The sequence below is a fragment of the Tamandua tetradactyla genome, chromosome 5 (assembly GCF_023851605.1).
Source record: "Tamandua tetradactyla isolate mTamTet1 chromosome 5, mTamTet1.pri, whole genome shotgun sequence".
Taxonomy (NCBI): domain Eukaryota; kingdom Metazoa; phylum Chordata; class Mammalia; order Pilosa; family Myrmecophagidae; genus Tamandua; species Tamandua tetradactyla.
The window spans coordinates 26,960,600-26,982,325 of NC_135331.1; the positions used below are offsets into that span (position 1 = coordinate 26,960,600).

Genomic DNA, 21,726 nt, shown 5'->3' on the forward strand with positions numbered 1-21,726 from the left:
GGCTTCAGGGACCGGGCTGTGTCCTTCTGTGCAGGCTGCTGCAGCTGCGCCAGGCGTGGGGGTGGCAGAGGTGACAGTGCATAGTGGTCCCCTGTCCATCCAGTATTGGCCGTCAGGGCTGGTGCAGCTTCGCCCACTTGGTGAGCAGCGTCATGGCCACGGCGTAGAGCAGATACCCCGCGGTGAGGAGGAGCGTGCAGGGCAGCGGCCCAACGCAGAGCAGGGAGGCCACGAAGAAGGTGAACAGGAGCGAGAGCAGCGTGGGGTAGCTGCCCAGGAAGCGCAGGCTGATCCGGGTGCCCCGGGCCTGGGGAGCCGCCCGGCCTGGCCCTGTGGGACTCAGTAGGCGCTGGCCAGCCTGTGTGGACTCAGTGAGGTGGTAGCGGCAGAAGCTGCCCAGGAAGTCAGCCCGGGAGCACAGGGCTGCCATCTGGCCTGCAAACTGGATCCAAGAGACACAGTGGGAGCCCCCGGCTGGCGGAGCCCACCCTCCGGCACCGGCCCCGCGGCACCCCCCACTCACCCTGCAGTTGATGGCGGACGACAGCTGGAAGAGCACGCAGACCAGGCTCGCATTCTCGTAGCTACGGATGGGCTGCAGCTCTGCGTCCCCCTGGTACTCGATCTCAAACCTGCGCAGGCCGTTGATGATCTAGAGGCCGCAGAGAGAGAGCCACACAGGGCTCAGCAGGTGCCCTCCCCTCATAGGCTGGGGGGATGGGAGTCTGGTGGGGCCATACCTGGTAGCGGCCCAGGGGCGTGAGGACAAGCCCGGCCTCACCCACGATGCAGTCCGGCAGCTGCTTCTTGCTGCCCTCGTCTGGAGCCGCCCCCAGCGCCAGCATGAGGTGGGCGAGCTGGGCCTCGCTAAGCTGCCGGGGAGACACCCCAATGAGCTGGGACCTTCTCACCAGGTGCTGATACCATGCCAGAGGTGAGGAGAGGAACCCGGCCTCGGCACCCCTGCCCCGGCAGTGACCCCAGGGCCCGAGGCAGAGGCAGGCAGGCCAGCCGGCACGGGGCCCAGGCCATACCCGGAAGATCTGGCACAGGTACTCCAGGGCCTTCTCCAGGTGCTCGTCTGTCTTCCGGATGCTGTCCTGGCCCCCTTCGTCCAGGTCATTGGCCGAGCTGGAGCTGTTGGGGTCCACGGGACAGAGGCGCAGCCAGGCCAGGAAGGAGCGGCTGGCTGTGCTGTCAGCCACATGGTCGGAGCAGGCCTTGGCGGTCTGCTGGGCCTGAGCGATAAGCTGGGCTAGGCGCAAGACCTGTGGGCAAGGGCAGGTGCATCAGCAGCCCGGTGACCCGGTCTGGCAGAGAGCCTCCACGAGGGAAGGACAGTACAGGTGCTGGATGCACCGTCTCGATTTAAGCGTTTCCTTAAAAGTGAGACTTCATAGGGGAGGGAGGGCGCCTCCCCCTTGTGACCTGAATCCCTGTGCTGTTTCCTCAGGCCCAGGGTTTTGGGGTGGCCCGGCTGCCTCACTCCAGGGAGCGGGCCCGGGCCCGAACAGTGGGGTGTACTTGCAGTCCTGGCCCTCCAGGCTGTACACGTGGCTCTTCACCCTGAAGGAGGCGTCGGTGACAGCCGGCGGCCAGGACGACGGGAGCCCCCAGTGAAGGTGGGGGCCGCAAAGGCGCGGTGCTGCGGTGGGGGAGCACAAGCTCTGGCTCCAGGAACAGCTGCTCCCCTGCAAGGGGGACACGGGCCTGTTGTCCATCAAAGGGCACAAGACAGGGCCACCAGCAGCTCCCCCAAGGGCTTCCTGACAGCCCTGCAGACCGAGCCCCATTCGACAGGGGCGTCTGCTTGAAGCCAGCCACAGGGCAGGCCTCAAGGGGCCACCCCACCCCTCAAAGCCGATGATGACAAACAGCTCCCACGGGTCCCAAGGAAGGCACAGCTCCTCCGGGGGGGCAGCCCTCATCTGCCACGCCCCAGCTCAGCGGCCCGGGGAAGAGGGGACTTGCTTTGCAGGGCCTGGGCTCACCCTTTTGGATCATCTCCGCCAGGTTGGGCTGGGCGAAGACCTTGGCTACCCGGAAGACCATGAGCGCGTTCTTGGGGCTGACCAGGTCGGTGCGCAGTGCACGGTTCAGGAAGCCCACGAAGAGCTTGGTGTACATCAGCAGGTTCTCCTGCACGAAGGGCGCCCTGGGCGCGAATGGCGGCTCAGAGTCAGGCCTCGCACCCCCAGCCCCAGGGCACCAAGGCCCTTGGGGGGCCTGTGGGTGGGCAGGCGGGGGGTGGCGACAGGGGCAGGTGAGGCGCAGGCCTCTGGCACCAGCAGAATCAGCGACAAGAGCCTGCCCCATCCATGAGGCCGGGCGATGGCACATGGGAGGGTGGCCCGGGGGGCAGCTGCCCAGGAGAGGGATGGAGGAGCAGCCAGCAAAGGCACCAACGGCTGGCAGACGGGTGACTGGGGGTGGAGGAACCTTGGCTGTCCTTGAGCCAGAGGCTGTGGGGACGGGCGTGGGACGGTAAGGGCCGCCCAGCAGGGGTTCACCATTTCTCCGATACGTAGCGGGGCTGGGCGTCGGCACCCGGGGCCTGCTTCTCAGGCGCATACCTCCAGGGCTGCAGGTAGCTCAGCCACATCTCCAGCACCTAGGGAGAGAGATGTTCTGGCTTCTTCTACAACCTCCACACACAAGCCACCAGCTCTCCCCTGAAGAGAGCTCCAGAGGGACTTGGACAACCCCCACAGAGTCTGATTAACTGATTAACCCACCACTCACCCTTCAGAAGCTGAGGATCAGCCCTGGGCACCCAGCTCGGGCTTAAAGGGGCATGGACATGACTGCCCCAGGCCTCAGCCTCTGCACTAACCTGACCTCCTCCTTGCCCCGCCCCAAGCCCTCAGTTGGCACACAGCCAAGGGGAGCCTACCCCACCCAGGCTACCAAGGCCAGGCACTGGCCACCACTCACGGCTCTGAAAGACGCATCCAGGGGCCAGTGGCCGAAGCAGTGCTGCAGGAAGAGGTAGAGCTTCTGCTGGACAAACCGTGGGATGGCGGCCCTGCGGGAGAGCCAGAACGGGTCATACTCAGCACCCCCTAGAGGCCAACAGACAGCCCCATTCGCTGGAGAAAGAATCAAGGTTCAGAGAGGTCAGGGTCAGGGACCGTCCTGAGGACACACAGCAGCCGCTGAGCCAACCTGGCTCCTGGGTGTATCCTGGCATGACTCACCCCACAAAGCTCACCAGGGAGAGGCCAGTTCCTAGACCCGGGGTGGGGGAGGAGAGAAGGAGGGGGCAGCAGCACACCAGCCCCATGAGCCACTGCCATGAAGGTGCTCGAGGGTCAGTGGACATGCTCAGACAGAGCACAGATGTCCCTCGCCTGTCAGTTTTCCGGGCTGTTCCATGGGAATGTGTCAATACAGAGCTCCTACTTCAGCCCCAGCACTGGGGGAAGGGACAACAGGGAGCTGCAAGAGGGAGTCTCTTCGGGCTGCCTGCGGGGAGAGGCCGCACAGTGGAGAAGCAGCCAGGCGCCTACCCAGGCAGGGGGACGGCAGGGCCACCCATAGGGAGGAGGGGTCGGGGTGGGTTGCACCCACCCTCACCATGCACCCACCGTTAAACTCTTCCAGGGGGCTGGTGGCGTGGGAGTGGGCTGAGGGCGAGGCCTGCTCAGACTTCAGGCTGCTGGCGAAGGCATGCAGGTGCTTCAGCAGCAGCCTCACCACCAGCACGTGCTCCTCGGAGGGCATGAACGACTCCTGAGGCCGAGGAGACGCGAGTCAGCAACCAGAGGCACTCGGGGGGCCCAGAGCCCACGGGCCACCCTGCTGCTCGGAGCCCCATCTGCGGTTCGCACACCAGCTAGTGGAGAGCTGCTCAGCCCCAGTGCCTGCCTGGCCTGCCCTGACTTGTGAAAATGACGATCCCGAAAGGAGCCTGGCTCAGACTCAGTGGTGCTGCCCCTCCTGGAAGGGGGATGGGGGCACTCACGGGGGGGACACGGGGGATGTGGCCTCGCCTGCTCATACCTGTGGCCAGCTAAAACCCCCACACTGGAGCATCTCAAGCTCGGGAGAAGGTGCTGGGCGCTCAAGGTGAGTGGAGGAGCTCGAAGGCTGGACCCCTGGGTAAGGCTGCTGTGCAGGCCTCTGGGGGGTTGAGCTCCACCCGCCTCACCCACCACCAGCCTCTGGGGCTGCAGTGAGTCCGAGGAGGGAGCTTTCAGCAGCTTCTCCCAAATCACCAACACACCTGCCTGCCCTTCAGGAGCCCAAGATTGGAAAAAGCCAGCCTGGGGGCAGGTCGCCCCATATCCACTGCCTCCGCCCACACCAGGACCCACTCGGGTATCCCTGGCATGAAATGCTCCCACCAGCCATTGGCCACAACCAGGCAGGGAGGGAGGGTATCTCCTTTGCCGAGCTGTATTTTTAAATCTGTGCACTGAGCACACATTGTTTCTAAAACAGGGAAAGCAGTGGGGGATGTTCAGAAATCATCTCAATGCAAGACCAAAATCGTACAGGGTGTCAGCGCTAGCTGCGTCCCACCAGGAGTTCCTTCCCTGTTCAATCTCATTTCCGGCCCCGTGGCTGGCCCATCCCTCTGGCCCTTGGGACACTGAGCCTGGTCCCTGCTGCACGCCCCCACAGCTACATGTGGCCACCTCCACTGCACCTCTTCAAGGCCTGTCCACAGAGCGCTCCCTCCCCAGGTCCCTTTCCCTCGTCCAGGCCAAGGGGCAGCAGCCCCCACCCTCCCAGACCAGGCTGTCAGCCGAGCAAGGCCAGCCTGAGGCCCGAGTCGGTGCCGCGGCTCTGCCCAGGAATCCCAGCTGGGTGCTGCCAGCCCGGCCCCTCCCAATCCCTCAGCGCACTGGACTGCAAATCTGTGAGTACATCCGTCAAGCACTCCCCAGCCGGGTCTGGCCCAGTGCTCCTGCCCTCCCGGCACTGACTGCCCCTCCCCCCCCACGCCTGACCTCTGGGACTCACCACCCCAGCCTCAAATCCTTCCCTGGTACCTGCGTGGCCTCCAAGAGACACAGCCTGACCCGCCCGCTCCTCGGGGCTCTGGCTCTATCCCTAGAGCACCACACACCACAGAGACAGTGTGGAACACTGCGAAGACGTGCTCTAGGGCTCCCTCAACCCAGGGCGATGGCTGGAGGTGCCCCTTGAGCCCTCACCACACCTCAGCCGTGTGCAGCTTGTGGGTAGAGGGGGCAGAGGGCAGGTACAGCGCAGGGCGGAGGCTGCAGGACAGGGCATGGGGAATGCTAGACAGGGCGGAGCTGCAGGACAGCCCTTGCTCTGCTCAGACCTAGTCTCAGCACTGCCTTGACCTGCAGCCCCCAGCCACACGCTACCACCACTCCACTGTGCACACTGGGGGGACCCAAGAGGCAGGACAAAAACACGGGCGCCAGGCACAGGTACTTGGTAGGCGTGCTGGGTTGGGCAGCCAGGGTGGGCAGGGCTGGGGAGAGCGCTGGAGACGCTGAGGCGGTAGTGCAGGACCTCCAGCTGAGATGACAAAATGGGGAAGGGCGGGGGGGCCAAGAGACAGAAGGGAGGGGAGACAAAGAAAAAGCGAGCATGAGCCCAGAGGAGGTAAAACAAAATAACAAAACAAAAGCAGTCAGTGAGACCCCAAACCATTTCTGACCCACAGCCTCACGCCAGTGGGGTGCCTCCCCTCAGCAGCCTGAAGCAGGGGGACACCAATTGGAGCCGAGCCTGGCTGGGTGACCAGCAGAGACCTGTGGAGTGCTGAGGCTCGTCCAGCTTCCTCCATGGGCCCAACGTGCTTTCCTTCCAGAAGGAGCTGCCTGCCCACCTGACCCCGAGCACAGAGCAGGGCAGGGGTCAGACTGCAGCAGCAACAGCTCAGCTGCCAGCCACTGAGGCCCTGAAAGCCACAGGGCTTGGCAAGGACAGTACCGAGGGCCAGCTGCACATGGAGTCCCCACCCACAAAGGAAAACATGATTCGGTGGACTTCTAGGGTTGTTGTGAGAATTTCCCAAATTGGTATCTACATTAATTCTCATCTGTCTAAAGTCCGACCCGTGACCCCTCCTTGAACAGTGCTTTCCCTGAGGACCGAGTGGACAGGGACTGGTCCCCAGAGACAGCTCGGAGATAAGCTCTGGCTTCGCCCCCCAAAGCTTCTCCCTACACTGCCTGGTTTGGAGAATGTAGGGAGCTCGCTCCAAGAGCACTAATCTGGGCGGCCCTCAAGCCTCCCCAACCCCACCAGGAGCACCCTCCAAGCCCTGCATAAGGAGGGGTGCTCCCCAGGCCCAAGGGCAGGACCTCGAGAACCCGGCCACAGCCCACCTCCCAGAAGCAGCAGGGACATGGGCTGGTCAGCCCGGGTGCCAAGAGGCAGGCGCCTGCCCGCAGTGGGAGCTCTGCCTGCCCTGCTGACCCAAGACCGCTGGAGCAGCTCGCCACCAAGCACAGCCCAAGGCTGCCCCGCCACCCCCGGGACAGGCCCTGCCCAGGCCAGGAGGAGTAGGGAGGGGTGTGGCAGGGCAGCAGCAGCCCCACAGCCTTCCTCCATAGAGCCAGGAGGGGTGGGCGTGGGGCAGCTTCTGTCGTCCTCTCTGCCTCAACGGGAGGGGGAGGCGCAGGAGCCTCCCTGGGGACTGCTAGGGACATCTGCACATAACCGGGGCATCCAGCAGGTAGGCCCAACCCTGGGCTGGCCAGGAGGAAGCACACAGGGGGAAGAGAGGAAGGAGGGATGCCCACGGCCCTTTCAAGTTCCCCCAAGGACTCAAGCCTTTGGAGGGACTCTTGGAGGGGCCATGTTGGCTGGTGGCCCTCGTGTCGAAAGGTGGCATAAAGCGGCTCCTACCACCTGCCCGGAGGAGGGTGGCTGACGTGGTGAGGTGTCCCGGCCCTGGGCCCCACTGTGAGCTCCTCGGGGTGCAGGGAACAGCCAGCAGATGGGTGTTTGGAGGCAACAAGGCGCTGCAGCCCGTGGCAGCTCAAGACCCCACGCAGATCCCCTCGCTTTTACTTCCGCTCTCCTTGGGATGTTGGGGATTTGGAGTCTTTGGTGCTCCCTGCCCCTGAGAGGGCAGCAGGGAGGGCCACAGTCCAGCCCTCCCTACAGCAGCTCGAGGGCTCCAGGAAGTGCCTGGAGGCTGGCTCTGCAGCAGGACAAGGCAACTGCCACCAGGATTGGAGGACAAGCAAGTGACAGGACCCAGTTCTCAATTCCAACCCCGCTGCCCAAAAGCTGAGTCCCTGAGGAAGCCCAGAGAGTCACGTCCGTTAGTGGCGAAAGCATGTGCGGAGCCACGGCAGCTGGATGGGAGGGGCCGGGCATGACTCAAGTGCCTCCTGGAGAACCACCCACCCCTGCTGCTTGACCTACTGAATAGGACCCTCCACCCGACAGACCCCACAGGGCTGCAGGGTCCCCACACCCCTGCTGCACGGCCCGGAAGGAGGGGGAAGGGCAGACACGGAGAGGAGAAGCCGGGCGCAGGCAAGAGGCCTCAGGCCCACCCACTACCACAGCCACTTGGGGCGCTATGAGGTGAGAGGGCAGGGTGGGCAGGCAGAGGGGCTTGGGCCAGTCAAAGTGGTGGTTCTGCCCGGGCCGCCCCGCACCGCGGAAGGACCAGGAGCTGATGATGACACAGAGATACCAGCACGCCTCCCAGGTGAGGCCGCAGACTCTGCCCCCAGAGCCGGAGCAGCAGGCCCTCCTGGGGCCTCTCCGCCCTCCTGCCCTCCCCTGGCATCTGACTTGGGGCTGATAGTGGCTGTCTGCTGCCCTGGCTCGAGGACACGCGGTGGCAGATGGGCAGGCACCCCAGGGCCAGGTAGGGGGTGGAGAGGACACGCACCTTGGCATGAGGGGACTGCAACTGATACATCTCCAGCGAGTAATGGTGCAGCCACATCTCAACGAAAACCTGTGAGAGCCTTAGCGTTGGTTTTCGCTCCAAGAATCAGAGCCGCGGTTCCACGCCAGAAGCCCGCGCTCCAGTCCTGTCCTCAGGGTGGCCAAGCAGAGCCTGCTTCAGCCGGGTGCCACCCGAGCCCGCAAAGCCCACTCCGTGAGAAGCAACAACCACGGACAAGGAAAAATAATTGGAATGCAAAAACAGGGCCCAGCACACAGAGGTTCTTGAGATCTCAGGGCAGGGAATCTACTCTCCTCTAGGCCAGGATGGCAGGGAGGGGCGGGCTGGCACTGCCACGGAAGTGGAGGCAGAAAACCGCCTCGGGAGGCTCACCTGCAGCAGGGTCTCGGACCTCCAGATCTCGTGGGAGGCGGGGTCGGCGTTCACAGGTGCCTGGTGGGCCAGGTGCCACTTGAGGAGGCTGGTGTGCAGGCCGTAGGAGGCGAAGGGCACGGCCGCCGTCCTGGGGGCAGGGACACAGGCTACGTGGGGCGTCCGGGGACGGCCAGTGGGGGAACTGCTGCGGACAGGCCGGGGACACTTGGGGCATCAAAATAACCGAGGGCAGTCACTGACGGCGCCTGCTGAACCACACAACAGCCCACACGCTCACACTGGTGTGAGAGAGTAGATCCAGTGGGAAAAGGTCTTCCTTACTGTGGAGGGCAGCTACAGACGGGGAGGGCAGTGCTAAGACGCCACCACAGGTGACCATCCTGGTGAGAACTGCCTTGGCCAGGCCATCGACAATGCCAACAATACTGGCAGCTGCCCGAGCTCACAACGGCAGCCCAGCACCCTCGTGACTAACGTAGGTGTGAAGATCGAACGTGACAGTGGGGCCAGTGGGACTGGCACTGCATGGCTGTCACCAGCCCCCACACCCAGCCCAGGGGTGCGGGCAGCACAGCAGTACCAGGGAGGGTGCAGGCCAGCCAGGCAGCTAGGACAGAACTGAGGCAGGGAGGCCCAGCCCTGGTGCAGTGGATCCCTATTTGGGCCCAGGGTTCACACGGTCACTACATACCTGGTCCCGTGGTCCACACTGCCCATACGGACCCGGTCCCGGGGTCCACGTGGTCCCTACAGACCTGGGTCCGAGGGCCACGTGGTCCCTACAGACCTGGTCCCAGGGGTCACACTGCCCCTACAGACCTGGTCCCGGGGGTCACACTGCCCCTATAGACCTGGTCCCGGGGGTCACACTGCCCCTATAGACCTGGCCTGGGGGCCACACTGTCCATATAGACCTGGCCCAGTGGCCACACTGTCCCTACAGACCTGGCCTGGGGGCCAGTCCCCCCAGAACTTGTCCTGGCAACCCACGTGCACCCTTCCATGGCCTGCCCTACAGGCCGTCTCTCTCTAGTACTGATACCCAGAACCTACAATCAATGCCCATGGTGCAGCTTTGTGCCACTCCCCGTATTGCTCATGGTCTCACAGTGTGGGTTCGAGGGCAAACATGGGGCGGGCTGCTGAGGGCAGAGTCCAATCCTGCCCCATCCCAGACCAAGGCATGGTCGAGGCAGCCAGAGGACCCAGCACCTAAATGTCACAGACGACCAAAAGCAAGCACAGAAACCCTCCTGACCCACCCACCTTGCAGCTGTGCCACAGCTGTGGTTCTGGGAAGTCTGAAGCACAGAGAAAACTGAGCCGTGGACAAGGGTGGCACCACGGTCCCAGCAGGCAATGCATCTGACGGGGGCGAGGCCCCGCACCCGCCTACCACCTGTGGGTGGCCGAGAACCGGGGCGGGGGAGGGGGCCTTACCTGGGGGTGGGCGAGGGGCTGGCGGCCAATGGAGGGAGCACGCTGTCTTCTGTGGGCAGGAACCACGACAGGTACCTGTCCACGAGGATGAAGTAGGCGCAGTCCGAAGTACAGATGTGGAGGGACCCAGGAAATGGCTAGAAACCAAACAGGTCATCGGCGAGGGGCTCAAGGCCATTCAGGCCACAGGGCCCAGCAGCACAGGGCTCTATTCCGGATGTCCGGGAGACCCAGGATATGCGCCACGCCCCGGAGCTGCTCCCAGCACACAGGGCCTGAGCAGATAGATCCTCTAATCTGGCCACCACATTCTGCCGTGTGAGCCCACAGGGGAACCTGCCCAGAGGCTTCACCTTATAACTTTACAATGCTACACAAATATCTTTTCCACCAGACTTTCAAAGAAAAAACTGAGCAAAAGTTGTGGTTGGGAGAAAATATAGAAATGACAGGCAAAGGGGTATGAAGAGTAAAGAGGAAAGAGGAAAAGGAGGATTAGGAAAATGGGAAAAGAAGCAGTGCCTGTGCTGCCACTGGACCCAGCCCCAGGCAGCTCCTCCTCCAGGAAGCCTCCCTGACCACCTCTTGGGTGCCCGGATTGCCCTCACTCTCTGTCGCACCTGCCCCCAAATCCACTGTCCTTGCGAACAGACAGTGGCCTGCGGGCCAGGAGCAACGCACTGCGAAGGCTAGAGGAAGGAGCCACAGGGGAAATGAGGGAGGATGGAAGGGAAGCGGAGTGACGGACGACACAGGAAGGTGGACGCCCCACCCCACCCACTTCACCCTGCACAGGAGGCTTTGCCCAGGTACCTTTTGAGTGATGAGGCTCAAGGCAAAGAAGAAAATGTAATACTCAAACGGATCTGACGGTAGCGTCAAGGAGCAGCGGCATGAGGCTGCTGGGCTGACCTTGTCCCTGAGAGCTAGGCCACCCCGGTCCCCGCCATCCCAGGACACCAAGGATACTGAGGGCCAGGTTCAGGCCAAGGCCCCCGGTGGGGGGGAACTGGAGCTTGTTGTGGTAGAGAGGGCTGTCGGGGAGCACGCACTCCTGGATGGAAGCCTTCACAGGGCCCTGCGGAGAGATGGAGGTGGGAATCCCGAATGGGCGCCAGGCACAGCGCCCCCACCCATGGGTGCAGCTGTTTGGGAAGGCTGCCGAGGCAGGGACCAGCACGCACAGCCATGGCCATCCCCCGAGTAGCGCTCAAGCAAAAGAGCCTCTCTTAGACTCTCTCCATCCTCCCTATAAAAACCCGCCCACAGCAAGGGCAGCAGCTGTGCCCATTCCGAGCCTAGCCAGGCCCTCAATGAGCCCTGTCACCTCTGCTTCTCACACCCATAGAGAGGTCATCCCTCGACATACCCCAAAAGGGCTAGAGACTCAGAAGAACAAAACAACCAGGTCACGCAGCCCAGCCTGCCACTGAGCAGCAAGCCAGGCAAAGGGGCGCCTTCTACACCGGCAGAGTCTGGAATGTCTTTAAATTATGGTGTGACCTGCCCACTTTCTGAGCACCCCACCACCACCACCAGAGTCCAGCCCCGGCACGCCCACCTCCTCACAGCGGCCGTGCAGGGCCCTCACCACCCCAGGCCCCCCCAACCCCCACAACTAGCTGACTCACAGGCAGGTAGGAGACGGGGAAAGTCAAATTTATAGTCTTCAGCTTGAAGCTTATAAACCAACTTCATCATCGGGCCACTGAACACAAAATTAAACAGACAAGCAAAAACAGGGAAGTGAATTGCAAACCATTTTGTTTTGATCGTTTCTTAACGTTAAGGAATAGTGTGATTTCAAGCAGTGCGGATAACCAAAGCAATAGGCTGAGCCCCCAATCTTGGGGTTTGTTCATATGAAACTTAACCCCACAAAGGATAGGTCAAGCCTACTTAAAGTTAGGCCCAAGAGTCACCCCCAAGAGAGCCTCTTTCGTTGCTCAGATGTGGCCTCTCTCTCCAGCCAACACAACAAGCAAACTCACCACCCTCCCCCTGACTATGACTCCTAGGGGTCATGACTCCTAGGGTTGTGGACCTTCCTGGCAACGTGGTACAGAAATCGTAGAATGAGCTGGGACTCAGCATCAAGGGACTGAGAAAACCTTCTCGACCAAAAGGGGGAAGAGAAATGAGACAAAATAAAGTGTCAATGGCTGAGAGATTCCAAACAGAGTCGAGAGGTTATCCTGCAGGTTATTCTTAAGCACAACATAGATATCACCTTTTTAAGTTAAGGTGTAATGGAGAGGCTGGAGGGAACTGCCTGAAAATGTAGAGCTGTGTTCCAGTAGCCATGTTTCTTGGAGATGATTGTATAATGATACAGCTTTCACGATGTGACTGTGTGATTGTGAAAACCTTGTGTCTGATGCTCCCTTTATTTACCTTACTGACAGATGAGTAAACATACGGATTAAAAATAAACAAATAACAAGGGGAAACAAATGATAAAATAGAAGAGATTGAAATGTCAGTGATCAATGAAAGGAGGGGTAAGGGGTATAGAATGTATGAATTTTTTGTTTTCTTTTTCTGAACTGATGCAAATGTATAAGAAATGATCATGATGTTGAATATGCAACTATGTGATGATATTGTGAATTACTGATTATATATGTAGAATGGAATGATCACATGGTAAGAATGTTTGTGCTTGTATGTTCGAAATGTTTAATGAAAAAATAAAAAATAGTGTGATTTAAAAATGGGGTCACAAGACAACCATTCAAGCCAACTGACACAGCGGACTCTGCTTTGCTGGCGTCACCAGCTTCTGCCCTAACATGCCCAGGGACTTAACAACAGAAAAGTTAACGGAAGCTTCCCGTGCAGCCTCTTACGGAAACAGAACCGTCTGTCCTCTGCTCTCCTGTCGGATCGGTGGCAGGTTTTACTGGCATATAGCCAGCAGAACGTCTTAGAGGATGAATTTCTTTGCATACTAAAAATTTATGCTAGTAGCAACTTAATTATTTGAAAGCAATTCATCAAGTATTACTGCTAAGAAGTGGGAAGAAAAGGTTTCTGGAAATCTTGCTTATGTCCTGTAAGATTTCTGGCAGCATGGGTTAGGAGGAAGTGGAATAGGAATTCGGAAAGTTAAATGGAAGAGCTTTCGTGTTAATTTATCTACCTCAACTTAATAATAAAAAAGACTCCAACCCATGGGGGGCGGCGGGGTGCAAACACCCCGAGGAAATACGGAGCGCCTCTCGGAAGACAAACCCACCCACCTACCCAGGGTCTAGAAACTCCATCACGATGCTGAATTCAACAGGGTTCACGCGCCCCTGTAAGCAGCGAAGATTCCAGCCAATGAGGACCCCGCCCGTCCAGGCTGCCGAAGATGCTCTCCACCAGCCACGGGAAGACGGTGTGCAGCTCCTGGAACAACGAGGAGCGGGGGAGGGTGCGGGCCGGCTCGGTGAGGCCCAGGCCCCACTGCCAGGCCGGGTGCCACACGGGACCCGCCCACCCCAGCCACCGCTGAGACCCACAGGCCAGCCCCGCCCTGCAGGAACCACCCAACAGGAGGAGAAGCCTCCGATCCTTTCACTGTGGCCACAGGGCACGGAAAACAGCAGTACTTCATGTTTGGGCCAGTCAAATTATCAGCCTAGGGATTAGGAGCGTTTCTGAAAATACCGAACTTGCTCCAAAGAGAGTTCTATTAAAAAGAATGGCACCCTAGATTGTAAGCTCTTACACTAGCCACGTTTAGACTGGAGCTGTAAATCTTATTTCTAGATTTTAAGAGGATATGCTATAAATGTATAATCTGAAATTTCCCTGGGACTGTGGGTACCTGTGTGACACCTAAGACTCAGAGGAGTTCTGCAGCTCTGAAAGTGAGCACTGCTACCTACTGCCACTGTTAAAGAAACCAAAAGAGATCAGGCTTCAAGCAGAGGTAAGAACAGAGCCGATCAGGCTGTAAGTAAAGCAAATCAGAATACAAAGGGTAAGAAGGACACTGTCTGTATTTTACAACTTCACCTACTCTATGACACCAAAGAAAGAGAGGTGTATTTTGTTCAAAACCTAAATTTTCTGGAGCACGTAATCTAACTCAATCTCTCTGGATAGATGATTTAAATAACCCAAACACACGAAGCCCATAATGGGAACAAGGGCTTATAATTCTGTATAGCTTAATGTAATACCCAGATACATCCCAGAGAAGGCTGGGAAGATAAAAGGTATTGGCAAAGTCCCTTGAGGGACGGGAGAAAAAAATATGCAATTATTAAGCTTTACCACCAAGGAAACTCCTGGTACTGTCTCAAACATTAGGAACTCCCAATCAAGCCCCTGATCTTGAGGCTTGCTCTCATGGAGCTTATTTCTGTAGTGGAGATGCTAAGCCTACATATATGCTAAGAGTTATTTCCAGAGGACCTCTTTTATGCTCAGATGTGGCCTCTTTCTCTAAGCCAAACTCTGCAAGGAAAATCATTACCCTCTCTCCTAAGTGGGATATGACTTCTAGGGGTGAAAGTTTCTCTGGCACTGTGGGATTGACAACACCTTTTGGACCAAAAAGGGGGAAAAGAAACATAACAAAAGAAAGTTTCCGTGGCTTAGAGAGTTCAAATTGAGTCAAGAGGCTACTCTTATGTATGCTTCAGCTACAGATTCCTAATTACCACGGTTTGCCAAACCCCAATCAAAACCACTCCTGTCAACCCTAAAGAACACACAGGGCTTTATCTGAGATTCTACAGAAGTTTCACGCCCTAAGATTACTTTCCGGAATCCTATAACCCCCAGATGATTCTTTGGCCAGATAAGTCCTGAAACCTAGAGGGGCCAGCCTCTCCAGAACATCAACTAGTTCCACTCCCCTATCGCATATTATCGACAGCCTTTTCCAACATGAAAAACTTAGAATGGGCATAGCTTCAGTATCCCTAAAGACTGGGAGAAGGATCCAAGGAGGAGTTATTACAGAGGAAAACAGGATTTAACAAATGAGTATGATTGCTGAATCATTACACTGATATTTCTTTTAGTCTCCAGTGTTTTGGAGCAGCTACAAGGAAAAACCTGAAATTGTGGAACAGGAGCCATACCAAACTCTGAAATTTCTTCTGTCACTACTTGTTACAATGTATTTTGAAATGTATTTTTTTTTGTACACGTTATAGTCCACAATTAAAAAAAAAAAAAGAGTCGCAATGGCCTTGGCATAATGGGATTGCAAAAACCTTCTTGACCAAAATGGGGAAAATAAATGAAACAAACAAACAAAAGCGGGGAGGGGAGGGTGGCCTTGTTCTCCTCCTTTTCCTTCTTATTGTGCTGATGCCACCCCGCTCTCTTTAGCTTCCGGCCCCCCATCTCCTTGAGACCCAACACCAGGCCTTCAATTAAACCACAGAGTTCCGATGGAGAGAGATCCGAGGGTGAGCTGCCAAATAATCTGTAACTATGAACACCATGCTGGAAGATGTGGGAACAGAGGATGAAGCGAGGGTGGCCCAGCTCCTCTACCAGATGTTACGCAGCCACTGGAAAAGGTCATCCCGCAGGGCGCCTGCCACACACATGACCCTTCTCCCCCTGAGGCTGGGAACAAAGGAAAGCAAACAGACCAGACCGTTGTTTGGGACCAAGAATTCTTGAGAGCTGACTAGGGAACACTTTTTGAACTTACCGTGGATGCAAAACACTTGTTACATTCAAGACGATGCCAATAGGGTCAAGTGGAAAACTACTGGGGAGAGTTACAAGACCTTCACTATAAAAAAATGACCTCACGGAAGAGGAGGAAGCCCAGGTGGCAGAGAACCCGCGGCGAGAAAAGGAGTGAAGCGCTGTGCCTGACACTGTAACACTAAAAGGATGGTTCCAAGTATCACTTGTATGGCTCTGTCTATACCTGCGAATATTAGACAACAAGTAGACAAATGCAGCAGCCATCGACTGCATTAGCAGAATACTGTCCTCACTGCATGGGTGGTTTACAGATTCCAAACCTATGGCTGAGTTTTCCAGCTGCCTACAGTTACAAGGGCCACTGGGATTGATTAGACTGCAGAGAGGGCTCCCTCAAATGGATCTGAGGGCGTGCGTTTGTATTTTTAATCCTCTGAACGCTGGCTAGGGATTCAGTTACCAGTTTCTGGGTTTTTTAATTTTAGAAATAAAACTAGGCAATTTGTAGCTTTTCAACTGAAAAAACACATTTAACTCATGTACTATGCCATCTTTTTATAATAATCATTTCCATGTGGGGAGAAAACGATTCACACCACATGCATGTAAAAAATAATTTAACCTTTAACATTCAAACACGCAGCAAAACCTGGAAAGCACCCAACACGGATGCGAGATACTTTAAATACAAAGTTATATATATATATATATATATATACAAAGTGGCAAGATTCTTTTCCAGAGTGAGCTCCAGAAACATAACTATGACTTACTGCCACTCGGTATTAATTACTCGTCCAGGCTGGCATCCTGAGCTTAGTTACACTAATTATTGGACAATCCCAGGTTTAGGCATTTACATATGGGTTTCTCAGCCACAACACAACTGACACTTGCTTCTTTAGGGCTACCTGGCACGGGTGGCCTTTCTGTGTACTGTGCGGTGTTTTGCTCCACCCCTGGCCTCCACTCACTAGATGCCCATAGCAACTGCTCCCCCACCCCCCCTCCAACTTTTGACAACCAAAGATTTCTTCAGATGCTGCCAGGTGTCCCCTGCAGGGTACAGCACCCATGATCAAGAACGCCTGGTGCTCACGTTCACATGTGCCTATAAACGTGACAAACACTAGGACAGGCCTCTGCCAGGCAGTGCTCGGACATGGGAATCAAGGGCCGCAATTAAGCTTTCCAAGAGAAGAGATGCTAGCAAAGCTGTACCTTAGCTGGAAAATCCTCAATGATTTTAACTAAGTCTTGGCACCGCTGTGCAAAGGGCTTATTTACAGAGTCGGCTTTCAGATTAGCCTAGAAGACAGAACAAACCAAAAAACATTATAAGTACCTTCATTTTGCAGCTTCTGCTGCTCTTCTGGCTCAAATCAAAACAGAAATCTAAGTGGCAGAAACCACTGGCCTGATTCTAGCCCCTACAGGCATCAGGTCATGCTGGCGGTGGCCAAAGAAATATGCCACTAGACTTGCAACTGCCAGGCTTGAAATCAGCACCCCCCCCCCCCCCCCCCCCCCCCGGCATCAGCAGTCATCTCAGAGCACGGTCTATTATCAGAATAAAACTGACTTCTGCAGGACACATGAGGGGAGAGAAAGGGTCGGTGCCAGGGTCAGTTTCAACATCAGGAGAGGACCCCTCACAGACCACGGAGTAGCCTGTGAGCATAAGCTGGTAATTTCCCATGTGACTGATCACCTATGAATTTACACAACTACAGGTGTTGGTGTGAATGTCCCACAAAATTAGCTGTATTAAACAGAGTACATAACGAGCCTACCAGATTTGTTAGCCAAAGAAACAAAGCTAGGTAAAACCACAGCTTCAGCCACATGTCAGCACCAGCCTCATGGAAACAGGGTGGCCACAAAGCATTCAGGATGGAAACTCAGGAAATATATACAAGGTCACGGGACATGGGGAAAGCCATGTGTGGGTGAAGATCAGAGGAAATGGCAGCACTTTAACCTAGAGTGCTTTTGCCCAAGGGTATCTAAGGCTGTGTACACCTCCAAATGACGGCATACTCCCCAGGGTCTGTCAGGGATAGAGTCCTGAGCTGTGTAGGCCATGGGCTGGGCCTGCTGACACTGAAGAATGTCCTTTCAAATAAAGGCTTTTAAAAAGCATCATCTGAGAACCGAAGCTAGGACCCTTTGTTGTCAATGTCTGGACTATACCAAACTCCCTGGCATTAGGTTCAATGCTCAAAACACAGTCCTGGCTGATCCTCAATGTTTTACTGATGACAGTCACAATTATGAGTGACTCACACTATGAAATGACTTACAGGGCATGCAAATTCCCATGTACCCCTTTCACTTGCCTCTCCACACACTTTTTTTGTGTGTGTGTGATGAAGGTATAATATGTCAATAAGAGTATAGTTACCTAAGTACATGCAATTGTCAAAGCTTAATAAATTATACACTTAAGATTTGTGCATTTGCACAGTATATATATTTTATCTCAAAAACTGTAAATAAATATTGAATTCTGGATAGCAGATTCTCCACACACTCTTGAAGCAGGAAGGATGGGCATCTGGACTAACCTGCCCTGTAGATGAGAAAACCAGACTGATGGGAGACCCGTGTTATTTCATCATTTGTCCCTTAGAGAACCATCACTACAGAGTTCCACAAGTCAATGGAAAGAACTCACAAGTTCTCAGCTTGTGAGTTCAGTGTCATGACACTGACACCCACACAGGCAGCTGATACTTACCAGCAAGAAGCCGGGCTGATGGAAATGAGGGAAAGCCATTGCAGCCTCTGGTGGAAAATCCAAGTTGGCCATCTTAAGAAACCACTGTGGAAAAACAAAGGTAGGACCTCAATATACACCACGCAAAAGAATTAGATGGAGTTTCACGATACCCAGGAGAACATCTGTGTAATCCCACCCACACGCTACACTGTCAAATCCTGTCTTTTAGAGAAATGCCACTATTGTGTGGCCTAGACATGTGTGGCCAGCTACAGACCTGAGTTTGTGGTGGAGAATCTTTGGTAACGCGTGGGTACACTCACTATGTACAAAATCCAGTTCTCAAGGATCTCCCCGTACCTCCTCTTTGAATCCTCTTGGTAGCAGAATTCTAAAACAGCCCCCTAAGATTCCTGTTCCTGGGCTACTCAAACACTAATCTAGGCACTGCTGTGAAGGGATTTTGCAGATGAAATTAAAGTCTCAAGTCAGCTGACCTTAACATACAGAGTATCCAGGTGGGCCTGTTTGAATCACAGAAGTCCTTCAGAAGCAAAACATTCTCTCTGGCTGGTAAGAGAAGGGGAAGTCAGAGAAATTCAAAGTGTAACGAGAACTGGAAGAACAGCTGCTACTCTGAAGATGTAGGAGGCAATGCAAGAACGAATGTAGGTGGCTCTAGAAGCAGAAAGCAGCTCCTGGCTAGCAGCCAACACAGAAAAAGGCTCTTATCTCCAGTTCCAAGGAAGTGGATTCTGCCTGCAACCTGAATGAACTTGAAAGGAGATTCTTCCCCAGAGCCTTCAGATTAAGAGTAAAGTTGGCAGACACCCTGATTTCATCTTTATGACTACATAACAGTGAGATAAATGGGTGCTATTCTAAGCTTCTCAGTTTGTTACACAGTTATAGGACATACACCTTTGCAACAACTCTACCAGGTCAGTTACAGTTGAAGAATTAGAGTCACTTGCCCTTGCCTAATAAAGGGCAGAGTCAAGATTCAAATACAAAGACCTCCTCGCAAATCTGAGACAGGTGTGTAAATGCTCTCCCCTATACCTGTGCTCTATAGGAATGAATGGAGGGGTGGGGCAAGTTCTGCCAAGGTAGCCTTTGAACTGGCCACTGGAAAAATATGAGCTGCCGGCCAGATTCCTGCCGACCCAGGACAGAAACAGAAAATACCCATACTTGGACTGAGTAAAGAAGAAGCTTGCCCGAGTCCTGCCCATGGGTTAGTGATGCTTTTCCTGGCACAGCTCTGTTCGCTGTATATGAGTAAAGATGCCCAGTAAAGATATCCTGCAGCAACTGGCAGGATATGTGGAAGGACAGGAGTTAGTGTGCAAGGAGGCTGTGTAAGGGGTGTTGAGGAGACACCCCATCTCTGCCAATTGGCAGCAGGAACACCACCCAGTTTTTTTCAATTGTCAGTTTAAACAGGCTACCAATTTCAGTTTTAAGGAAGGCTTAAGACAAAATGCCTTAGGCCTGAACCATCTGGTCAAGAGTAGTGTGTATTACTCTGAAAGGTTCAAAGCAACATAAAATCCTGGACAGTCTGTAAAGGGCAGAGCCTTAGAGATGATAAAGTGACAACACCTCCTGGGTCAGAGTTAGCTTTCATGGAACCACACATGTCTCCTAGGACGGTTGTTTTCTGACAAGGCCGAGGCCATGCTCGCCCCAGCTACACCCCAGAGCGTTGCGCACCAAGCGTTCCACCCACTTTTCTTCCGGAGCGCTTCAAACTTTGCTTTTTCTTCTGAAGCCGGCAACCCTCCGTTAACGTCAATACACTGCTGCTAATACCTCCCTAAGGCGGCACCTCCCTCTCTCTGAGAAGCATCAGCACGCCCCCCCCCAATCATTCCTCACAAGCATCCTATGAAGTGGGCTGTGGGACCCCCAGGTTGCTCAACTTTCATTCGTGTTGGCTGCTGTTACGACCCTAAGGAATGTTCAAGTAAAACGAGAGAGAGACTGGGATCAGGGGGTCTGAAGCTTTAGCAGTAAAGACAACAGACAACTTTATTCCTAACTAGTTCCTGCTTATATACTGCAGGGTTTACGTGACTAAAAGCATGCATACATTTCATGATAAAACAGAGTGCCTACTTTTCAGTGAATTACTCTCTACATACAAGAGATAGCTAACAAGACCTTGGGGTTTACGGAAAAAACAAACATCCTCTCCTTCTCAGACTGTCCTCCAAGTAAGCAGATAACAGTCTCCACAGTTTACTGCTGAGGCCACTCTGAAGCCAGTCACTCCCAATAAATTCCGCAGGTTTTCTATTAACCCTTGGCTCCTACATTTCTCCCTTTTTATTTTTTAAGTCGAGGTGACTGTGCCTGTCTTAGGTTGCCTTTAAGTTCTGAAGGAAGGGTCTGACCCGTCATTGGCCACCAGTCAAGCGCTCTGACTTTGATTCCTATTCCCAATGTTGTCACAAAATGAGAAGAATTCCACCAATAAATAGCATTAAGATTTTTTAGCTCTTGGGTCAGTGATTGTATAACATCATCTCCATCAGTTATATGTCAATTACTCTGAGATATTTCTAATACTCGCTTTTGTAATTTTAAAATATTGAGACTTAAACTATTTGAATGCCCCAAAAGATGCCTTTTTACCTTTTCCCATTCTATTTCAGAATGAATATATCTAAAAGTGGTAATACAAAAATTGCTCTCATTCCAGTCATATTTTAAACGTCGTAAAAAATTTAAATTATACATTTGATCTCCAATATGAACCAATGCTGTCTCTATTATTAATTTGCTCATCAATGTGAGATAGATTATGCCACAGTTCACTGGCATTTTTATCCCACTCTCTAACATAATACTGTGTCTGTATAGCAACCACAGCCACTGTGATAATTCCAATGATTCCAACGACAGCTGCAATAATGAGTCCAATTAGTCTCTTAGTCCTTTTCAGATATTCTTTTGCCAAATGGATCAGGACTTGTGTTTCTGGAGAGGATTACCAGGATCTTGATATCTGTACTGGCAGCATACCTCTTCTTCTTCTCCTTGCTGCTATAATCACCTCATTTTCCTGCAACATAAATGCTTGGACGCAAGTGAATAGAAAACAATTCTCACAATTAAAAGTTTGATTTCTTATATGCATATGACTTTTAACAAATACATATGGATCTCTAGTACATATTTGCATATAATGTTTATAGCTGCTATTTAAAGAGACGTTATAGTTATTAGAATTTGCTATAAAAATTGATCCTGGTCCTAGGAAAATTTCCATAAATTTTTCTGATTTAATGTTATATTTATCATCCCATGGATTTGGCACAAATCGTCCTCTATGTATTAGCTTGCCTGTCCATATAGTTTCAGTATCTTCAAGTTAGAGATGGGAGGCCCCACAGGGGCCGCATCTCTTACAATTCCATAGGAATCATTAATTACGATAACTGCTCAATCCATATGACATAACTGCCATCCATCCCAACTTTCTTTTCCATTTAACAGGCAAATATCGTTTGATTCCATAGTTTATGGAGGGAGATATACATATAAGTAATTATGAGAATCATCTTTGATCTTAAACCATGTAGTCTGATTATTTGTTGTCATACATGGTAATTTATTACTTATGCATATGGGTTTTTCTAAAAGTGGAAGAGTT

At 53.9% G+C, this 21,726-nt stretch overlaps 1 protein-coding gene across 1 annotated transcript; it reads right to left on the bottom strand.

Moving 5' to 3' along the window:
* Positions 1–47: 47 nt before the first annotated feature.
* LOC143683869 (sphingomyelin phosphodiesterase 4-like) lies at positions 48–18,590 on the bottom strand. The gene is given in 24 exon segments (XM_077160303.1): positions 48–442; positions 524–652; positions 741–872; positions 1,035–1,268; positions 1,497–1,606; positions 1,609–1,650; positions 1,653–1,691; positions 1,992–2,155; positions 2,511–2,611; positions 2,935–3,031; positions 3,593–3,732; positions 5,413–5,499; positions 7,841–7,909; positions 8,234–8,363; positions 9,677–9,813; positions 10,490–10,542; positions 10,646–10,754; positions 11,308–11,328; positions 11,330–11,384; positions 12,923–13,011; positions 13,013–13,069; positions 16,565–16,651; positions 18,084–18,167; positions 18,563–18,590. Coding segments are annotated over 23 exon segments (2,484 nt in total). The 5' UTR covers positions 18,156–18,167; positions 18,563–18,590; the 3' UTR covers positions 48–112.
* Positions 18,591–21,726: the final 3,136 nt, after the last annotated feature.